Here is a 19296-nt window from a genome sequence, read left to right as displayed (position 1 = left end):
GCCTATTTCGGGTCAGCGCTGCGGGGATCGCGGGGAGGGAGCGCTGAGGGGATGCGCGGAAGATGCGCGGGGAGCGCACCTGCGGGGCCGGCACTGCGGGGTTCCTGCGGAGAGGTGGGGGAGAGGGGCTCGGTGGGCCCAGGAGGGAATGGGGGAGAATCAACTGGAGAGAATCTGGGTGGAAGATGCTTTTAGCTGGGTGCAAGTGGGACGAGAACAGACTTTCTTAAATTCTGCTCTGTTTCTGCGCCGGTCTTAAAATTAGCTCTGGATCCTGACTGGATATAATGCCTGTTCAAACTGCTGTCCTGGGGGGAATAAGGTGGGAGAAGGGAGAACCGTGGGGCCAGTGTGAGGGACGTGCGGACACTGCGGGGCTCCAGGGTGGTATGGGCTGGTGAAGAAGGATGCCCCTGAGCACAGAAAGAAACTGCAGCCCAGAGAATTGCAGGGGTTCACTGAAGTGCCAAACCTCTCCATGCTTTGCTAACTTACGCATGTGAAGGCTCTTGGTCCCGAGGCACATCTACCTAAATCCACGCGCATCTGCAGATGTGGCACTGCTTGCCTACGACCATAGTTGCCATTTCATTTCTATTTCAAAGCTTACTTAAGAACACCTGATTTAAAATTTATTAATTGTGTATTTTGGCTTATCTCGTATCTGAAAGTCTGCTGGGAGCAGAAGACTGTGCTTCTTGGTTGCTCCACAAAGGAGTTGCGTTGGGTCTGGCTTTCCAGTTACAGGGGCACATGCACAGGATCGCAGCCTTTGGAAGTGAACATACTGGTGTTTCTCTTTCAGATAACTAAGAGCAGCTCCTATTGCTCCTGTTGGATGTGTTTCATAGACCAACCTGAGTGATTCTTCACCCTATGATAATGGTCTGTTTGGTGTGAGCTGCTGTTTGGTCATCAGAAAGCTGGGTGTGCTGCCTTTTGACAATACATATCTCAGGATCCGAGGCTGGAGTTTCATTTTTTAATAGTTTTTTTTTTTTTTTTTTTGAGTGTTTTGGAACAAGTGTCTGGCACATTTTCACCTTTTCATTTTATTTTAAATTTCAAAAAAAAAAAAAAAAAAAGAAAAAAAAAAAAGAATAGAAAAAAGAACGTTAAATCCATGAACTTACTTGTGTTAATGATGGTTAATTATGAGATATGTGGGTATTTTCAAATACAAAGTCAGTAGTTAAGGGGGGAACTTGAACATCTTGGAAGACCTGGTGTGAGTATCTGTGTGACAGCCTGGGAAAGGAATATCTCATGTCCAAACTAGTACTGAATTGGAGGGACTCTTAGACCCTGCTTCAGGGTTAACTTTGCAGAGTATTAGAGACATAATGACATGAGCCAGATCCTTGTCTTCCAAACATTAATTGAGGAAAACCTTGTGAAGATGTAATGTGAAGTGAAGGAAGCCTTTGGGCGCCTGTCCATGGAGAACAGGACCTGAGTCCTTTTGTGAGTTGGTAGCAGTGAAGAAAATAGGAAATTTTGCTCTATCAGGACAAAAGTAAGGCAACAGTAGAGTAATCCATCAGAAGAAGGCTCCAGGGAAAGATGCAGATCACCTGTTGGGCAGCAGCTGTCCTAGAACTAAGGGCAGAATTCAGAAGAGATCCAGCTTGGGTGGGATGTTGCTGGGTCAGCAGAACAACAAAAGTGATGGAAGTCTTTTCTGGGCTGCAGCATGTCTCAGATCCACTGGAATCTTCATAACTCGACCTGAAAGACCTGCGGTCGGTACGGAGGTGCCAGGCTGCCCAGAATCTCCCATTCTGTGTTGTCTTATTTTGCAGCTACTCTTAACTCAGCTCTCAGTGTCTGACACTGTAGAGAGGCTGGGGGACTTGCAGATGCAATTTCAGAGGGCTGCTCTGAAAGTAATGCCTCCTATTTTATGATGTTAGCCCACGACATCAGAGGTGGGTGCTGGTGGCACAGCAGTAAAGGTTGAGCTTTCCACTGGTGTTTCATTACATTTTGTTGCCATGTGAGGAACGGCAGAAGAGGAGAAGTCTGAACAAATGGTACCCGACAAGGAAATGTGTATGAAGCAAAGGTGTGGAATTGAATTCCTCCATGAGGAAAAAATGGCAGCACTGACATTCATTAAAAAAATACTGCTTTGCAGCTGGGAATTTGCTTTACCAAATGATCTTCTTTGTATCTGTTACATGGAAGTAAGTAGAAAGCATTACTCTTGGAGCAACCTCAGTAGATGTTAGGGCTTTTCATGGGGGCTTTCTGAACTTGATTTCTTGGCTTCTCTTGAGGCACTATCTCAGAGTACTGTATTTTCTATGAAGTCCTCTTGCTCAGAGCTGGGTGTCCTATGTGCGGTGTGGCCATCCCAGAGTCAGACTGAAATTCAGAATTCCTGTGTAGTGATGGATGTGGCTGCTGGTTTGGGTTGGACTGTCCCAGAATCAAGATCTACATGGAGCTTGTGTTGCTTCTGAAAAGTTGCAAGCTCTGTTCCACTGAGCTGCCAGGAAGAGAGGAGAGCTGAGGACCCTCAGTATGCCTTAGTGGCCTTGATTTGATCTGTCATCTTTCAATATTCTCTTTGCCTTGCCTGAATGCTTGTTGCAGCAATCTATGGGGTGTGTATTTCTGTGCAACATGAAAGGCTGGTGAAATCAGATATGGAGTACAGTTGTGGCTCCCTTTGATTTCTCTCCTTTCTTGGGAGAGAGAGGAAAGGCATATTTTTAAGGTTTTTAAGACCTTTCAGATCCAGGGGACATTAGGCATTGCACAGGAACAGGCTCTCATTAAAAGTCTCTTAAGCAGCTGGAATGTGGCTGGAAGGAGATTAAAGGAAAACGATGAATTTAGCAAAGTGCTTAGACAGAAAAGTAGAAAGAAATAAAAGTTTGAGATCCTTACTGTTTTTTCCAGATTGCTAACAGGTGTGCATTAATTCAAAGATTTTATTTTTTTGGTGTATGATCTATAGATAATAAACTCTAAATTACCAAAAAGTGACGTGCAGTTTGCCCAACTGCAGTGTCAACTGTGTGACCTTGGGATACTCCAGTTTCTCTGCCCTCTTCCCTAAACTGAAAGTTATGTGAGATTAGTTTTGAAAGTTGCATGTGTGCACCAATCCGATGGAATGAAGCTCTGTCTCACTAGTGAGAACAGAAGAGACCTTGATTCCATTCAAGCACAGGTCAGCAAAAACTAAAGCTTTTGTGTGTTATCAATTTCATCACAAATCACCACATCACCGTATGAGCTACTGCGTCCAAGCCAAATCCAGTACAGTGGTGCCATGGTGCTGCTGGTGTGCACTATTCAGATTGCTTTGAAAATGAAATCAACGCCTTGAAAGGCCATTTTGTTGGTGCCTCTCATTATTCTCTTTGAGTTTTTCACAAATATTAACATTTAACATCCTTCAGGATCTGGAGAATGGCAGTATCAACTTCTTCCAAACCTCACTGGCAGGTCATAGGGTATCTTTGAGATAATCTTTGTCTGTGACTGTGGGAACAGCTGTCCTCTGTCAAGCCAAAGGTTCATATAGCCTCATAATCTTTTTCAACTTTTATAATTCACCAAATGTCAAGGTATTCACATCAAGACACTTCTTTATAGTCTCTACAAACTTGCCTGTTTCAGTTCTCTTCTGTTTGGTGTAGGCGTCTATAGTAAAACTTTGAAAATCAATTTAAGCAATAGGTTCAGCATTGCAACTGTCCTTTTTATACCATGTCTAGGTGGACTGGATTGAAAACAGAGAGATGTAGACAATGAGCCCAGGAAGAGATGCTTACAGAGTACGTGGAGAACTAAAATAGAAGCTGTGGTACTTGATTTACATCCTCTGTAGTGGAAGTTACGTTATCCACTAGAGCTTTAACAGTTGAGACCATAGTGTTAGAAATGTCTGTCTGTTGTGGAGCTATGAAGGCCTTCAGTTGGGTCCTTTCCATGGGTTAAAAGTCTTTGCTTGTGAACTGGCAGATAACATCCTCTGGTGATCAGGAGTGACACTCCAGATTAATGTGCAAATGTGTGACTCTTCCCAGTTTGTCTGCAGCCTTAAAATCTTGCACTGACATAAAACAATGTTTTCAAACATTCTAGAGATGCTAAAGGAAATGAAATTTCCAATAAAAATACCATCTTGCTATGGAAAGTGAAATATTTTTTCTCAAAATCAGTGACATATTTCAGCTAAATCGTATGTAATACATGGAGCATGGTCTAGAATGTCTATTCCAATCCAGGCCAACCTATGATTCTATGACCTACAGTTCTATTGTTCAATGGTTCTAGGATTGAATTATTTGATGTTCTATGGTTCTATGGTTCTCTGTTTCTTTGATTCCATGATTCTATGGTCCTATGATCCAATGGTTTGGTGATTCTATGATTCTACGGTTCTGTGATTCAACAATTTGGTTGTTCCATGATCATATGATTCTGTGGTTGAAAAGTTCTATGATTCTACCATTCTTCAGTGCTATGATTCTGTAAGCACATGGAGTGCTTGTGGGAGTTAGTGCTTTCAAGGGCCGTTTTGAAGCACAACTATTTGTTTTAGCTCTTTAGATATTTTCAGATGTAAATCTCTGCTTTTCTCTGATACGGAGTGGAACCCCACTTTATTCTTTAACAAATCTACTTATCAGCCAAGTGTAATACATTTCAGTTGGCCACACTTTCCTCTCTGCCAAAAGCTCTGGAAAGGTTCTTCTTTTCCACGACTCACAGTTTTCCTGCTTTCTTTCAGCCTGACTGGAAAAGAAGCCCTGACCCACTTCCCCTCCCTAGGAACCTCTACAAACTCTGCCCAGGGGAAGGCTCACATGAAGCAGTGTGACTTGCTCAAACTGTCCCGCAAGCAGAAGAGGTTGTGTCGGAGGGAGCCCGGCTTGGCGGAGACGTTGCGCGATGCCATCCGCCTTGGGATCATGGAGTGCCAGTTCCAGTTTCGCAGTGAGCGCTGGAACTGCAGCCTGGAGGGACGGACCAGTCTGCTGAAGCGAGGTACAAGGTAGTCTTTGTTCGAAGTATCAATCTCTCTTGGTGCTGGATCACCTGGAATGTACATCTCGCTGTCAGTGAGGGACACAGGGAGGTCATCAGAGAGTGCAGAGATCGTAGAATCGTGGAATCATAGAACTGTTAAGTTTGTTTTTAGGACCTCTAAGGTCCAACCATCATCCCACCCCACTGTGCCCACTCTTAGAACCATTAGCATTTGAAAAGACCTCTAAGATCATCCAGCCCAACTATGCACCTACCACCAACATTGCCCACTAAGATCATCTGCTTTGCTTAGGAATGGGAGCTAGGAATAAGAGTGCTGTTTGGCCTCCTATCCTCCAGTGTCTTATCCTCATCTTTCCTGTGTGGTTTGTCATGGTTTGCAAAATAGAAGTTCACACCGTTGGCTTATGGATTTTTGGCCAAGACTTCCCTATGCTGGCCATCTTTCTTGGCCAGCAATCAAGGATGATGCTTAGAAGATCAGTGACGTTTTAAGACAAGTCTTTATTTCAGCTCTTTGTATCTTTTCACATGCAAAGCTCAGCTGATCTCTGATGCAGCATTTAATCCTAATTAACCATTTAAATAAGCTATTTAGCTTTAATGCATTTCATTGCATATTTACAAATATCTCCTAAGACATTTTCTCATATATTTGGAGTTTCCATAAATGTTCAGCTGTAGTGGACAGAAGGGTCATTGGCTTCTGTTTGACAAAGGCTTTAGAGGAAGAAAACATCCTCTAAGTGATGAGCTTGAGGTAAGTGAGCATAACAGCAGCTAAAAAGCCAGCATTAACTTGAGTTAAATTAAAATTTTAATTGGCATTGCAATTGAACCATTATAACATTATCAAATGTTACTAAATTAAATATTAAATTAAAACTGTACTAAGCTTCAGCACAAACAAGACCAGATTTACCTTCTTGCAAGGCTACACAATGAATTTTTAGCCCATGAGTGTCCACGATCATTCTGAGTGACTTTCTGGCATGTCTGCCTTCATCAGCCTGAAAGAACTTGAAAATGACAATTGAATAATCCTCATCTTCAAATAGCTGGGAAACACTTAATTATCTGTTGATGGCATGCCCCAACATTTCCACGGACTCCAGATTGACAAAATAAAATATCACCTGTAATTTAAAACCTGTTTTGGCAGATGGGGATAAGCTTTTGAATACTTTTATTACACCATCTTAAGGATAAAATGATGATTTAATACAGCAAAGTATGCTACGTGTATCCCCTGTGTAAGAGGACAGTTGGATGAAAGCAGTTATTAGCTCTCATTTTTCCTTTAACTTGCAAACAGGTTAATTTCCTACATAAAGACAAACATTTTCAGCTGCCATTTTTGATCTTTTTCTCACAAATTCAGAACTGTGTTGCCGTTTGGAAATCATCACTCAGACAATATCAGTTCTCCCTTCGTTTCTTATTTTCTGTAATTCCATATTTTTAGTAACAACAACAAAAAAAGTACATACACTGAGGTCTTCCTGTTTTTATTTTTATTTTTTGCACTGTCAGCTTTATTTTCATTTCCTGCCTCCCTTGCTGGTTTACAATGACAGCCCCTTCCTTCAATCCATTTCTTTTGCTTCATGTTGGCCAGGGTAATCGATTTTCCACCACTGTTTTCAGTGATGTTATAGGAAGCTGGAAATGGTGCAGCACAGAGAAGTTGTATGATTTCCATCCTTGGAGATTTTCAGAACTCAGAACCCTGAGCAACTTGACCTGACATTGGAGTTACTCTGCTTCAGGCAAGAGGTTGGGCTACAGAACTTGAGAAGACTTTCCTTTCTAAATCTTTCTACTGCTCAGCATCTCTCTGCTCTACAGTCTGTGTTTATAGGGCAGAGAGACATCACTTCCACTTGCTCTGAAATGAATCACAGAATCATTAAGGTTGGAAAAGACCTCTAAGATCACCCAGTCCAACCATCCACCCACCAACAGTACTGCCCTCTAAACCATTTTTCTAAGTACTACATCTGCCCTTTCCTTGAGCACCTCCAGGGACGATGAGCCCCACACCTCCCTGGGCAGCCTGTTCCAAAGCATCACCACTCTTTCTAAGCAGACATTTCCTAATATCCAACCTCAACCAGCCCTGGTGAGGCCCTTACCTCTCATCCTATCACTAGTTATGCTTGTACTGTCTTTACTGTAACACTGAAAAATCTTTGACCTCGAGCATTTTTTCCTTTGACAGAATCACCACACAGCTCAATTCATCCTATTATAGTTTTCATCGTGGTCTAAAGCACACCAAGCCACGTAACAGTGTCTTACCATCACAGCAAAGGTTGTCCTGGAGTTGCAGGCTGATGAGGTAGAGGAATAATTCAAGAGAAATGATGGTCCAGGGGGAATCACTGTACACTTTTCAGGCAAGAGTTGGACAATTTGGACACTGAACCTCTGCCATAAAAAGAGATAGGAGGGAGGAGAGGAAGGACGTGATTTGGAAGTATGCTCGTTATCTTGCTGTCTGCAATGGTCTGACCACAAGCAATGGTCTCTGATTTCAAGTGGGTTGATATCTGGCCAGCAGTTACGTGGAATGCCACAGAAGGAACCAAACGATCACCAGTCAGAAATAGCAGAAGCCGTGTGGTGTTCCACAAAGTCAGATTTAGCAGTGTGTGGGGCTGAGTGGTACTGCTAGCTTTGTATGGTATGGGAAAGCGTTTCTGAAATGCACATAGCCAGATAGGATGCAGGGAATCTGGTAAGGATTTCAGGATCTGCTGCTGAAATTTTTTGTCAAATTTAGGATCTCACATGTGTGGGGCATCATGTTGGTGTTCATAATCTGCACTGACTGCATCCCACATTTTTTTCCAAAACTTTAAATGGATGTGGAGACATTTTTTTATTATTCTTTTAGCTTTTAGACACTCTTAGAGTGTCAGCCAGAAGGTCTAGCTGGTAGTCATTTCTCCTGAATAACTAAAATAGAGAGACAGGAAGAAGGTTACTGATTGACCTCATTGACTTCCTCAACATTTTCTTGCCTCTTTCATCCATATCCAGACTACTGCTAGATATTTCATGTAAGATTTTGGAATTCCAACAATTGCATATGAAGTTTGCCTTGAAGTTGCAGACACAACCTCTGTTCAGTTAGTAATTTTTTCCTCCTTCTTGTTGATGAGTTATTTGTCCGCTTCTGTTATCACTTTTATGGTGGCCTCACCTGGATCTCAGCTGTCAGTGGTCAGATCTGTTATTAGAACTGGATGAGAACTCTTTGAGAGAAAAGAATCTTGGAATAACAGTGACTGGAAGGGACCTTTGGAGATCAGGAAGTTCAGCTCCCCTGCTAGATGAATAGACTGGTGGAAGGATTTGAGGCTGGACTGGATGGATTCCATATGTCCCTTCCAACCACTGCTCAAAGCAGGACTAACTACAAGGCTGGACCAGATCTCTGTGGTTCTCTCTTTCATTTTTTTAGGGAAAAAGATTTATTTCTTCTTTTGCAGAAGGAAAATTGGAATTTTCCAGTGTGTAATGTATGTTTCCCTCCACGACATGTACAGATGTATTTTTCCTAAACCAAAATTTTTCCTGGTTTCAAAAGCAGGATGTCTTCAGAAAGAACCACCACAGTTACAGGGGGAGATACTTCGCAGAGAAGTCATAAAATCTACAGAATCTGTCCTTGCCCAGGATGTTTTTCCAACATGAAGCCTTTTCCAATCAAACCACGTGTGATCTTTTGATACAAAATATTATTACCATGTCCCAATTAAAAACATTTTGATATAAGTGGGTCAATTTCTTAAAATATTTATAAAGTCTTTTTCCAGTCTCTGCTAAACGGTTCCCAATTTTAAATCACAACATGGTTTCAGTGACTGCCCCGATTCACACCTATCAGCTCTGTGGTGAGGTTGTGGTCAAACAGAGTTCCGTGACTTTTCATAGTTGCTCATGTTCCCAGGACTGTCTGTCAGTGCTGTGGACAAACACCTCACTTTGCCTTCCTTGCTCCTACCCTCTCCTAATCCTTCTCTTGTGCAGGTTTTAAGGAAACAGCCTTCCTATATGCAGTGTCTTCTGCAGCTCTCACCCACTCCTTGGCCAGAGCATGCAGCGCGGGTCGCATGGAGCGCTGCACCTGTGATGATTCCCCAGACCTGGAGAACCGCAAAGCCTGGCAATGGGGTGTGTGTGGGGACAACCTCAAATACAGCACCAAGTTCCTGAAAAAGTTCTTGGGTCAGAAGAGGATTGGCAAAGATCTGCGGGCCAAGGTGGACATCCACAACACCAATGTGGGCATCAAGGTGAGATCTAGAAGAAAGTTAGGGCTTGGTGCAAGTCTTCCAACCCATCATCTGAGGTTGAATATTCACTGCTCCAATTGAGAACAGAGACTGGTTTACCTGTGTGTTTTGGACCTTGTGCTACTGAGAGTCTCCTACACTCTGACATGAGTTGCATGTTTGGATTAGGAGAGCAGCAAGGGCTGGCACTCTTGAGATCACCTGTGATCCATCTGGTAATTTGAAACATCTGTATGAATTTGCTATGGATATGGTTGTGTCACATTTTTGAGTTAGGGAGACCATTAGATTGAGCATTTTGACCTTTGTGTTACACTCTACTGACTTAACACTGTTTTCCATTTATTGAGACCAATTACTTGTTTGATTAGAGCACTGTCTTGATTTGATTACACTAAGAAGGGGAATTGATAATGCTGGACATGCAGTTTCATGGTTGACTACTGCTGCTATTGCACACATCTGCTTAGTGAGAATTTGACTAGCCTCAATATTCAGGCATTCAAGCTGTCACTCTTTGGTGAACTCTGTAGTCATTCCTTTGTGTTTTTTTTAGATTTCCCTGCATAAAATAGGAATAACACCAATAAATCCAAAGCAGAATCATAGAATCATTAAGGTTTGAAAGACCAATAAGTCCAACCATCCACTCATGTCTGTGACTGCTTTAGACCATGTCAAAGTACTTACAGCCTGTCTGCACCTGAGGCGATCTCTCTATCCAAAACAAGGCTCATGCTCCTGGCAGGTATTGATACCACTTCTCTTCCTCATCAGGCTGTCAAAAATGGACTGAAAACCACATGCAAGTGCCACGGCGTCTCCGGTTCGTGTGCCGTCCGGACTTGTTGGAAGCAGCTTTCACCCTTCCATGAGGTTGGACGACTGCTGAAGCTGCGCTACGATGATGCTGTCAAGGTCTTCAGCACCACCAATGATGCTGTGGGACACTCAGAGCTGGCCAGCCCGCAGAGACACAGCCATTCCACCAAGCACCATGCTTCGCCCCGCGCCACCGACTTGGTGTATGTGGAGGATTCGCCCAGTTTCTGCCGTCCCAGCAAATACTCCCTGGGAACTGCTGGGAGAACGTGCTCTCGGGAGGGCAACTGTGACAGCATGTGTTGTGGACGAGGCTACAACACCCAGAGCCGCCTCGTTACCTTTTCTTGCCACTGTCAGGTGCAGTGGTGCTGCTATGTTGAGTGCCAACAGTGCATGCAGGAAGAAGTGGTCTACAGTTGCAAGCAGTAAATCAGTGCTGGAGGGTTAAGGCAAATCCTATAGTACAAGAAAGCAGTATAGAGAGTGGGATGTGATTCTCAAAGGTGGTGTAAGGGAGAAGACAAGCACCAAAAATGTCCTGTTATCTCAGTGCTGAGATCCCCCAGTCTGGGGACAGAGTATGAAATGCAGAGGTTTGCCAGGTAACACATCAGGAAGGAGAGAGTGGAAGTGATATGGGGACAGTAAGAACACTGAGGCAGTCAAACTCTCTTGAGCTTGTAACCACATGCAGGAATATTCCCCTCTGCCATCCCTCACTTGCACTTATGGAAATGCGTTGGGGTGGTGACATCAAAATACCAAGGGCTTTTACCCTGTTGCCAGGAGGAGAGAAAAGAAGGACTGGAGGGGCAACTAACCAGAGAATGCATGCTGATGCACCAAGGCTAATGATTCTGGCAGCAGAGGATCTTAATTACTGTTCTCCAGAAGCTGTTTGAATCTTTTCTGCTTTGAACCCTCTGTTGAGTAGGGTCATTTTGAGGCAAGTGTTGTTCCTCAGAATGCCACTTTGCAAACAAATGGAGCTCATGTCCATCATCTCCCAGGTCTACGCTTTGGTCACTGGCCTCCAAGCACGTTGTAATCACGGTTGAAATTTGATGAACACAGAAAACCTGGAATTGCCTCTGTTAGCAGTGATCTTTTGCAACATGCAGCCTTGCAAGGGGTCGTGTTATGGTGGTGGATCCAGGGTGACGGTGCTAATTATGCATCTATTTTTTTATTTTATTTTTTTTCCCAGTCAGAAAGCCTCTTTTGTCTTATGTGTACTGTTCTTTGCCCTTGCACCCAATGTGCAGTCCTGCGCTGTGCAAATGATACACAAGATTTTCACAGTAACTGGGGTGTCTTAAGAATTTGCAAGTCATGAATGACAACAGGAAGTCAGGTATATCTGGCCAGTGCAGGGATTTTCATGAGAGAAGGTGACCTAGGGGAAGAGCATGGACCAGAGAACCAGGGAACCACAGACTGGAGCTGGACACGATCATTTACCAGTGCTTTGAACAGTGACTTTGCAGTGATGAGTGTGTACTCACTTTACCTTGTTGCTCTCTGGCTGTTATGACTATTATCACTTTCTGCTTTATAAAAGGATGGGAGAGGGCTGACTCAGAGCAGATGGAGCCTCTAACTGGCTCTGTAGAAGCCATTAACACCTTCCTATTGGCTATCTACAGGTCTCTTTATGGACCTATTCCTTTTTATCCCTTTTTTTCTGGCTTAAGTTGGCTTGAACTGAATTAAAGTGCTTATGACAGACATAATGCTGCAAATTGGGTTAATTGGCCTTTTTAAATATCCCAGAAATTAATATTGAGCAGACCATTATTTACATGTTACTCTTAATCCTGTTGGAGTTGAAAACTTCCCACGAGTCTCAATGTTCTCAATGAACAAGCATACCAGTGAGCTAAATTATTAGGAACGGGAATAATAGGTGAAGGAACAAAGGAACTGACTTTGATCTGCACTGATTCCAGCCTGCCCCGCTTCTAAGCAGCTGAGAGAATGGCAGTACCATGTCACTGGATCCCACGTCACTGCAGGGAACATTCTCATTTAAACAGTGTCTGGGACTTGGTGGGTGGAGGCTGGAAGCATTCTTAGGGATATCATTCTTTGGGAAGCAAGGGGAGAACACACCATTCTGTCTTCTTGCCTTACTGAAGTTTCCCAGATGCCCGTTGGCCAACTGCGCAATCCATTCTCCACACCCAGATCTCATAACTTGAAGGCAGATAAGATGCTCCTAAATGGAAAGTGTTCTTGATGAGCTCAGTCCTTTTTATTGGTCTTTGTAGGGCCCTTGGAGTCATTTCCATGTACCTAAGTAGTGTGGTCATTTCAAAGTGATTTTTTTTTCCTCTACTATAAGAGAAAGCCATACAAGAACAGAAATATATGTAAGTCTTCTCCAATGATATGGTCCTGCTACACTGTAAGCATGGAAGGAAATACTATCACCTTTCATTTTCCTGACAAGAGCATTTCAAATTGGTAGGTTTCTTCTTCCCACCCCAAAGGCATGTCTGGCTTTCAGAAAGTGAAAAGTGTTATTGTATTATTTTAGTAATATCTCTTTTCAGGCTCCAGCTGTTGTGATGATTTAGGCTGGAGATGAATGCATTTCAGGGACATGTTAGGTGTTTTGCACAGCTGACTGAAAAGGAGAACCAGAAAGATGGTAAGATGGTTATTTAGGCAGAGAGGAATACAGTCAGACCAGTAGAACTGCAGCATTGGTTATTTGTGTCTTCTGTGGCCGAAACACTGATGTTAGTGGAAAACAAAGGAGAGGTTTGTGGCAAGAGGGCTAGATGCACATTTTTAGGCAATATCAGTGTGGATATTTTGGACTGAGTTGGTCCTTTGGCAGGGTATATTTAGATACATTTAAGACAGGACTATCTACTGCATTACTGTACTGGGAAAGGATCTTGCTTTTTCTCGTATAGCCCCTGTCATACAGACATACATCCTTTTGAAATGGTGTCCACGAGTCCCTTGTCATTGAAAATGCTTCATCCTTTGAAATGCATAGGGATTGCCTCTAGTTATGGAGGATTTTAGCAGTGATCTGTTTTATCATTTGAGTTGTTGTGACCAGCAGCATCTATGCGATGCGGTGTTTTTGTCCAGTCTTGCTGTAATCCAGTCTTAGGCATAAGATGGAATGGCCCCTTCTCTTGAGTGTTGGGTTGACGCGGTCTCATAGGGATCTCACATGGAAGTTTGTATTTTTTGAGTCAAAGGATAACATAAATAAAGGAAAATGAAAGGTGAGGTTGTACCTGGAAGGCACCCACAACAAAGTGTTGAATAAGAACTGGTCAATAAGACACTTCAGTAGACAATTCAGTAGACATAAGAGACCAGCAGACTGCTGGTTTCTTATGTTGTTGTTTCTGGGTTGACGCTCAGAAACATGCTTCACACTAATGAGAACCTTTGTGTTACCAGGAAGCAAAGCTTGGATTTGTTAGCTGTTCAGTATTCTGTGTTTGAAATGTAGTGAAGAACAAACCCAAACTACATCACCCTGAGCAAAGCTCTTCCGCCACCTCCTGGAGATTTGGGATATGAAGAGTTGGGTTTTCATTTGATGTGTGTGGGAGTTTTCAAATGATGCTGCATACCTTAGAATGTGCAACAGCTCCAGGAGCTCAGCTGCCCTTTGGTTTTATATGCAAAGAAGCTACTAGAGTGGTAGGATGGAAATACTAAGGGTTCACTGGAAATCTTTTTAGCAGAAAAACGTGGACAAAACATAGACACGTTGTGTAAGACTGGAAGGGCAATTTGCAATACTGTAATGTCCTACGGGAACAAAAAACAAACAAGAAAAGGCTGTACTTAAGGGAAATAAAATATTCGACTACCTCAAGATGTACAACTTATGTGATGAGAAGAATAGTTGTTATTTATATTTCTTTTGTATCTTCTAGACAAATATTGGTGCTATGCATTTAAAGTTGCATTACAGTCCTGCTTGTACCTTGTCCTAATTTTTATGTAATCTGTAAGTGATTTCCTTTTGACTTTAACGTGTATATCTATGTAGCTGGCTCTGTTGTCCAGTATTGCACTCATGTCTGCTCTGCTGGTGTTTCTGTCAGTAAATAAATACCAATTGATTTCTAACAGTGTATGTTTCTGTCTTTCAAGGAAAATAACTAGGAAATAGCTTCAAAGACCTCCATTCATCCTTTGGCACATTGATCATATCCCCTTAGCTCTCCTTTACCTACACCCTCTGTACCTACACCCTCTCCAGAAGATAACTGAAAGTGCCCATTTCTGCCCACCCAAAAGGCTGCCGGGCTGAGCTCAGGTATGTATATGTTGAAGACTTTAGTGAGCCAGATCCCTTCAGAATTATGCCTAGTGACTCTTCCTTCCCTTCAGCATAGGCTCAGCATGGGAGCTCTGGCTCCAGTAATGGCTGAGAGTGGGTTTACCAGCAGATCCCAAATAGCTCCCCCAGACCTTGATCTAGCATCAGGTTACTACAGCATGGTGGCATCTCATTGCAATGATCTCAACAGTGACCACAGAAGATCAGAGGAAGAGCCATGGCCGCAGGCTGGGTCTGACGCATGGCACATTCTGATCTAAAGGTGTGCCAGAAATACATTTCAGGGCAGCTGGATTCTCCTGGGTATTGGGGAAGATGAATAATTCAAAACACTCATGGATCCACTCCTAACCTTCTCCTGTGGCAGCTCCCGTTGTCTCCTACAATCTTTCATAGGCAAAGGTACACTGAAGTGATGAAGTTCTGTAAAGTTAGATTGGATATTAGGAAAAAAATGTTTTCAGAAAGAAAGGTGATGCATCAGAACCAGCTGCCATAGGAAGTAGTGGAGTCACCATCTCTGGAAGTTTTCAAGAAAGGGGTGGATGTGGCAATGAGGAACATGGTCTAAACCTGTCACAGGCCTGGACTGATGGTTGGGTTAGATGATCTTAGTGATCTTTCCAACCTCAGTCGTTCTATGATTTGACGAAAAGCAATCCCTCTCTATAGACAGGCTTCATGAGCTCAGGTGCATTTTTCTTGGGAACTGAATGAGTCAAGAAAGAGCAAACCTAGCACAATCCTTGTGTTAGGAATGTCCATCTGCCATAAACACCAGTGGGATTAAAATGTCATGGGAAAGAGTTCCTGGCAAAGGAAGCATGTAGGATGCCTGCTTATTTGTGCAACCATGCTGAAAATCCCACCTTACTGGATGAAGAAAAGCTGGACCATCATGGCCAGGCAGAACTTTTCTTCATAGACTGGTGTCTTCTATGTCAGATTGCCTCTCAGTGTAGAATTATGGATGGTCAATGTCCCATTGCTTTGGGGAATCAGGCAGTTCAATGCAAGCAATTTATAAAAAGAATCAGCTCTTGCTTCCTGTTAAGGGGACAAAATTTTGTGAAAACTTTCTGCAGGACTCATTTTTGAAATGTAAAAGTCATGATGCCCTTTGCAAACTTTCCTGGACCTAGTACGAGTTTCTTAGTTCCATAGACAAATGTTGCTCAAAGACTTTGATTAGAAACCTGAGTTGACGGTGTTGGACGATATTATCTCTGTCAGCTGTTAACAAAACTTCCTGTTCTTGTCAGCATCCCATGTTATACAGCACATTTTAAATGTTAGACCTTTAGGTAAGACATTTTGGCAGCCAAACTTGATAGAAACTACCCTTTGAATGTGAAAATTCGGATGCCTTGGATCTAACAGATGTAGATGATGTGGTCAGTATCTGTGGGTGGAACAATTTGCATGCAGAAATAAGCCCTAAGACTACATAGGAAAGATCTCTTTCAATGTTATAACTGCTCAGCCCTGCTTTAAAGCTGTTGCAGAACAAAGATATACCTCTTACAGTAATGCCTTTGATTGAATGCACAGCGTTGCACATGGATTTTGCCAGCTTTGCTCTATGTGTCATCTGTTAAATTCAACAAGACTAAGTGTAGGGTCCTACACTATGGCCACAACAACCCCAGGCAACGTTACAGACATGGGGCAGAATGGTTGGAAGACTGTATGGAAGAAATGGACCTGGGGGTGCTGGTTTGATGCTTGGCTAAAAATGAGCCAGCAGTGTGCCCAGGTGGCCAAGAAGGCTGATGGCATCCTGGTTTGTATCAGCAGAGTGTAGCCAGCAGGAGCAGGAGGTGATCATCCCTCGTATTCTGTTTCTGGTGAGGCCACATCTCAAGTATTGAGTCCAGTTTTGGGCTCCTCACTACAAGAAAGACATTGAGGCATTGGAGCACGTCCAGAGAATAGCAATGGAGCTGTGATGGGTCTGGAACAGGGTGCAGCTGAGGGACCTGGGATGTTTCAGCCTAGAGGAGAAAAGGCTCCAAGGGAGACCTCATTACTCTCAACAACTGCCTGAAAGGAGGTCATGGTGAGGTGGGTGTCAGCCTCTGCTCCCCTGTAACCAGTGATAGGTCAAGAGGTGATGGCCTCAAGTTGCACCAAGGGAGGTTCGGGTTGGATATTAGGTAATTTTTTTCTCCTAAAGAAAGGTCAGGCACTGAAATGGGCTGCCGAAGAGGTAGTGGAGCCACTGTTCCTGGAGGTGTGTTCAAGAAATGTTTAGATATAATAAGAGATATGGTTAATGGGGAAATGTTGGTGGTAGGTGGACGATTGGACTGGATAATCTTGAAGAACTTTTCCAACCTTGGTGATTCTATCTGCTAAGTATTTTCCTATACTACTGGAGGCAGATGGGAATTGATTTTAGATTCTGGGTGTAGCACCACACATATTGAGCCAGATGACATTTACTTTAGTGCCAGCTGCAAAATCATTTTTAGTTGACATGTTTGTTCTCATGTTTCAGCTCTTTGCACCTCCACAGACCATTGCTTATGTAGAGAAATTTTAGATGTCCATGCAAAATTCTGCCTAACAGCCTTCCTCCTGTACTGGTCTGGCCCGAACTCACATGCCTCCTCCATATCTCCATCCCTCTTCCTTTTAGGAAGAAAGTTATTCATGGCATTGCAGTGCCCCAGGCAACATCGAGTGCAAAAATACCTTGAGAGCATGAAGGCATGGCTGGGTGATCAGGATTAGTTGGGCCAAATCCAGACAAACCTTGTGAGCAGGCTGCTCAACCATGCAGGTAAAGATATATTATATGAAGAAAAGAAGAACAGTTGTTGGTCTCCCAGATCTCCATTTGATTTATGCTCATCTGCAGATAATTGTCCCAACATTCTTGTCTTGAGAAGAACTGTCAGCAGAGTGGAAATTTGAGTACTTGTATGGTTGCTGCAATTCCTTGTATCTTAGAGCTGGAAGATACGAGAAGATATTTGTCCTTTCTTTACACCTCAGTTAAAGTCCAAAATCTACACCTGCTTTGATTTTCCCCTCTCTCAGTGTTGGAACAAGTTCTCCTAGTGTTCAAGCCTTTCACTCAAAAAGAAAATGTGTAAAACCTGGAGAACCACCATGGCCACAAATGACCCACAGGAGCACAAATGTTAGGAGACAAATACAGAAGCTGGCAAAACAAAAAAAAACAAACAACAAAAACAACAACAAAACAAGAAATGTAAGTCCAAATACCAAAAACCAGTGGGGAAAGTAGAAGAAATACTTTATGCCTGACCAATCTCATCTCCTTCTATGACTAGGTGATGAGGGAAAGACTGTGCATGCAACCTACTTCAACTTCAGTAAAAAACCCTTGATGCTGTCTCCCACAGTATTCTCCTCAGGGAAGATTTCGTTGCCCTCTATAATGCCCTGAAAGGAGGTTTTTGAGAGATGGGATTGGCCTCTGCTCCCAGGTATTACTAATAGGACAAGAAGGCATGACCTCAAGTTGCACCAGGCAATAGTAGGAGAAAATTCTCAGAAAGAGTGGTGATGCAGTGGCAGAGGCTGCCCAGGGAGGTGGTGGAGTCATCATCCCTGGAGGTGTTCAAGAAACATGGAAATGTGGTACTTAGGGTCATGGTTTAGTGGGCAATATTGGTGTAGAGGGTTGGACTTTATAATCTTAGTGGTCATTTCCAATGTTAATGGTTCTGTGAGGTGGAAAACCCTTTCTCAGTGATATTTGCCAGCAGATGCTGGCATGTTTGCATGGAGATGCCCAGTAGAATGGAATACAGAGAAATAAAGATTATCAATTTGCTTTCATAGAGTCATAGACTCATTAAGGTTGCAAAGATCAACAAGATCACCAAGTCCAACATGAACCTATTATCTTCTTGCACATTCATAGAATCATTAAGGATGGAAATACCAATAAGATCACCCAGTCCAACCAGCAAACCATGCCTGTGGCCACTTTGATCCAGGGTGTGACTGTTGTATCATTAACCTGTGAGAGGAGGAGAATGGTCCCTTCTCTGCTATCCCAAAACACCCTGAGGTCACCTAAAACCAGTACATTTTTATTTTAAAAATCTCTTTAAATGAGCTTTCCCTTCCTCTTTGCTGCTCTCAACCTGCGTGCCCAGAGGCCCATGCAGGTGTTGCGGGTACAGGGGCTCTTCTCCCACCTCAGCTTTGGAAAAGATGGGGAAATTGCTGAAGGGGAGCGGGTGACACACATCAGGAACCAGAGCTGCCAATGTTACGTCTCACATTTCCTCCTGCTCAGGTTGTGCAAAGAGCTGGGTCAGGTTTGAACAGGAGGTTCAGTCTGTGGCTCATAGCCCAAGGTCATATGAGATTTCTGCAAGACAGACAGCGGCATGTTGTGTTAGGTTGTTTTTACAGCGATAACCCAATGCTCTCCCAGCCCAGAGCTCCCAGCATCCAAGTAAAGGTTTTCAGGGGGATGGAGCAGCGCTGCCATCCTCTCTTCCAACTGCTTTATTCCACATGATGTTGTGCCAGTGGACCTACAAGCTTCCTGCAGCTTGGGAGGGTTAAGGAAAGGGCAAGGACCATCTGTTGCGGAGCTGCCTTCCAACCACATCAGTTTTTTTCATCATTGGTGATAACAATTCTTTCAAAAATCTTTGCAAGATCCACCATGCCATCTGCTTTTGATTCTGCAAGGTGACCTCCGAGAAGATACAGTCTGTGACAGAACTGTTTAAAAATTTGTGGCTAGTCGGGTTACTATGTAGTTGCCCCAAAAGCAACGCCTCCTATTTATTTACATGGAAACTACAACAGAGCACAACTATTTGATAGAGCAAATTCTCA

At 43.2% G+C, this 19296-nt stretch overlaps 1 protein-coding gene across 1 annotated transcript; it reads left to right on the top strand.

Moving 5' to 3' along the window:
• WNT9B (Wnt family member 9B) lies at window positions 1–10568 on the top strand. The gene is made up of 4 exons (XM_042836850.1): window positions 1–11; window positions 4751–5007; window positions 9049–9314; window positions 10092–10568. The coding sequence occupies exons 2-4, from the start codon at window positions 4827–4829 to the stop codon at window positions 10566–10568; spliced, it is 924 nt and encodes a 307-aa protein (XP_042692784.1). The 5' UTR covers window positions 1–11; window positions 4751–4826.
• The last annotated feature ends 8728 nt before the right edge of the window (window positions 10569–19296 follow it).

This window comes from Centrocercus urophasianus, unplaced genomic scaffold, assembly GCF_019232065.1.
Source record: "Centrocercus urophasianus isolate 14NV4802_14NV808 unplaced genomic scaffold, USGS_Curo_1.0 seq_64, whole genome shotgun sequence".
NCBI lineage: Eukaryota > Metazoa > Chordata > Aves > Galliformes > Phasianidae > Centrocercus > Centrocercus urophasianus.
Note: the sequence above shows the minus strand (reverse complement) of the source record. Positions and strands in the feature narration are given on the sequence as shown.

Coding starts and splice junctions, on each gene's coding strand:
- WNT9B (XM_042836850.1), top strand. CDS start 4,827: ATGAAGCAGTGTGACTTGCTCAAACTGTCCCGCAAGCAGAAGAGGTTG. Junction 5,008..9,048: donor GACCAGTCTGCTGAAGCGAG/GTACAAGGTAGT, acceptor TCTCTTGTGCAG/GTTTTAAGGAAACAGCCTTC. Junction 9,315..10,091: donor ACACCAATGTGGGCATCAAG/GTGAGATCTAGA, acceptor CTTCCTCATCAG/GCTGTCAAAAATGGACTGAA.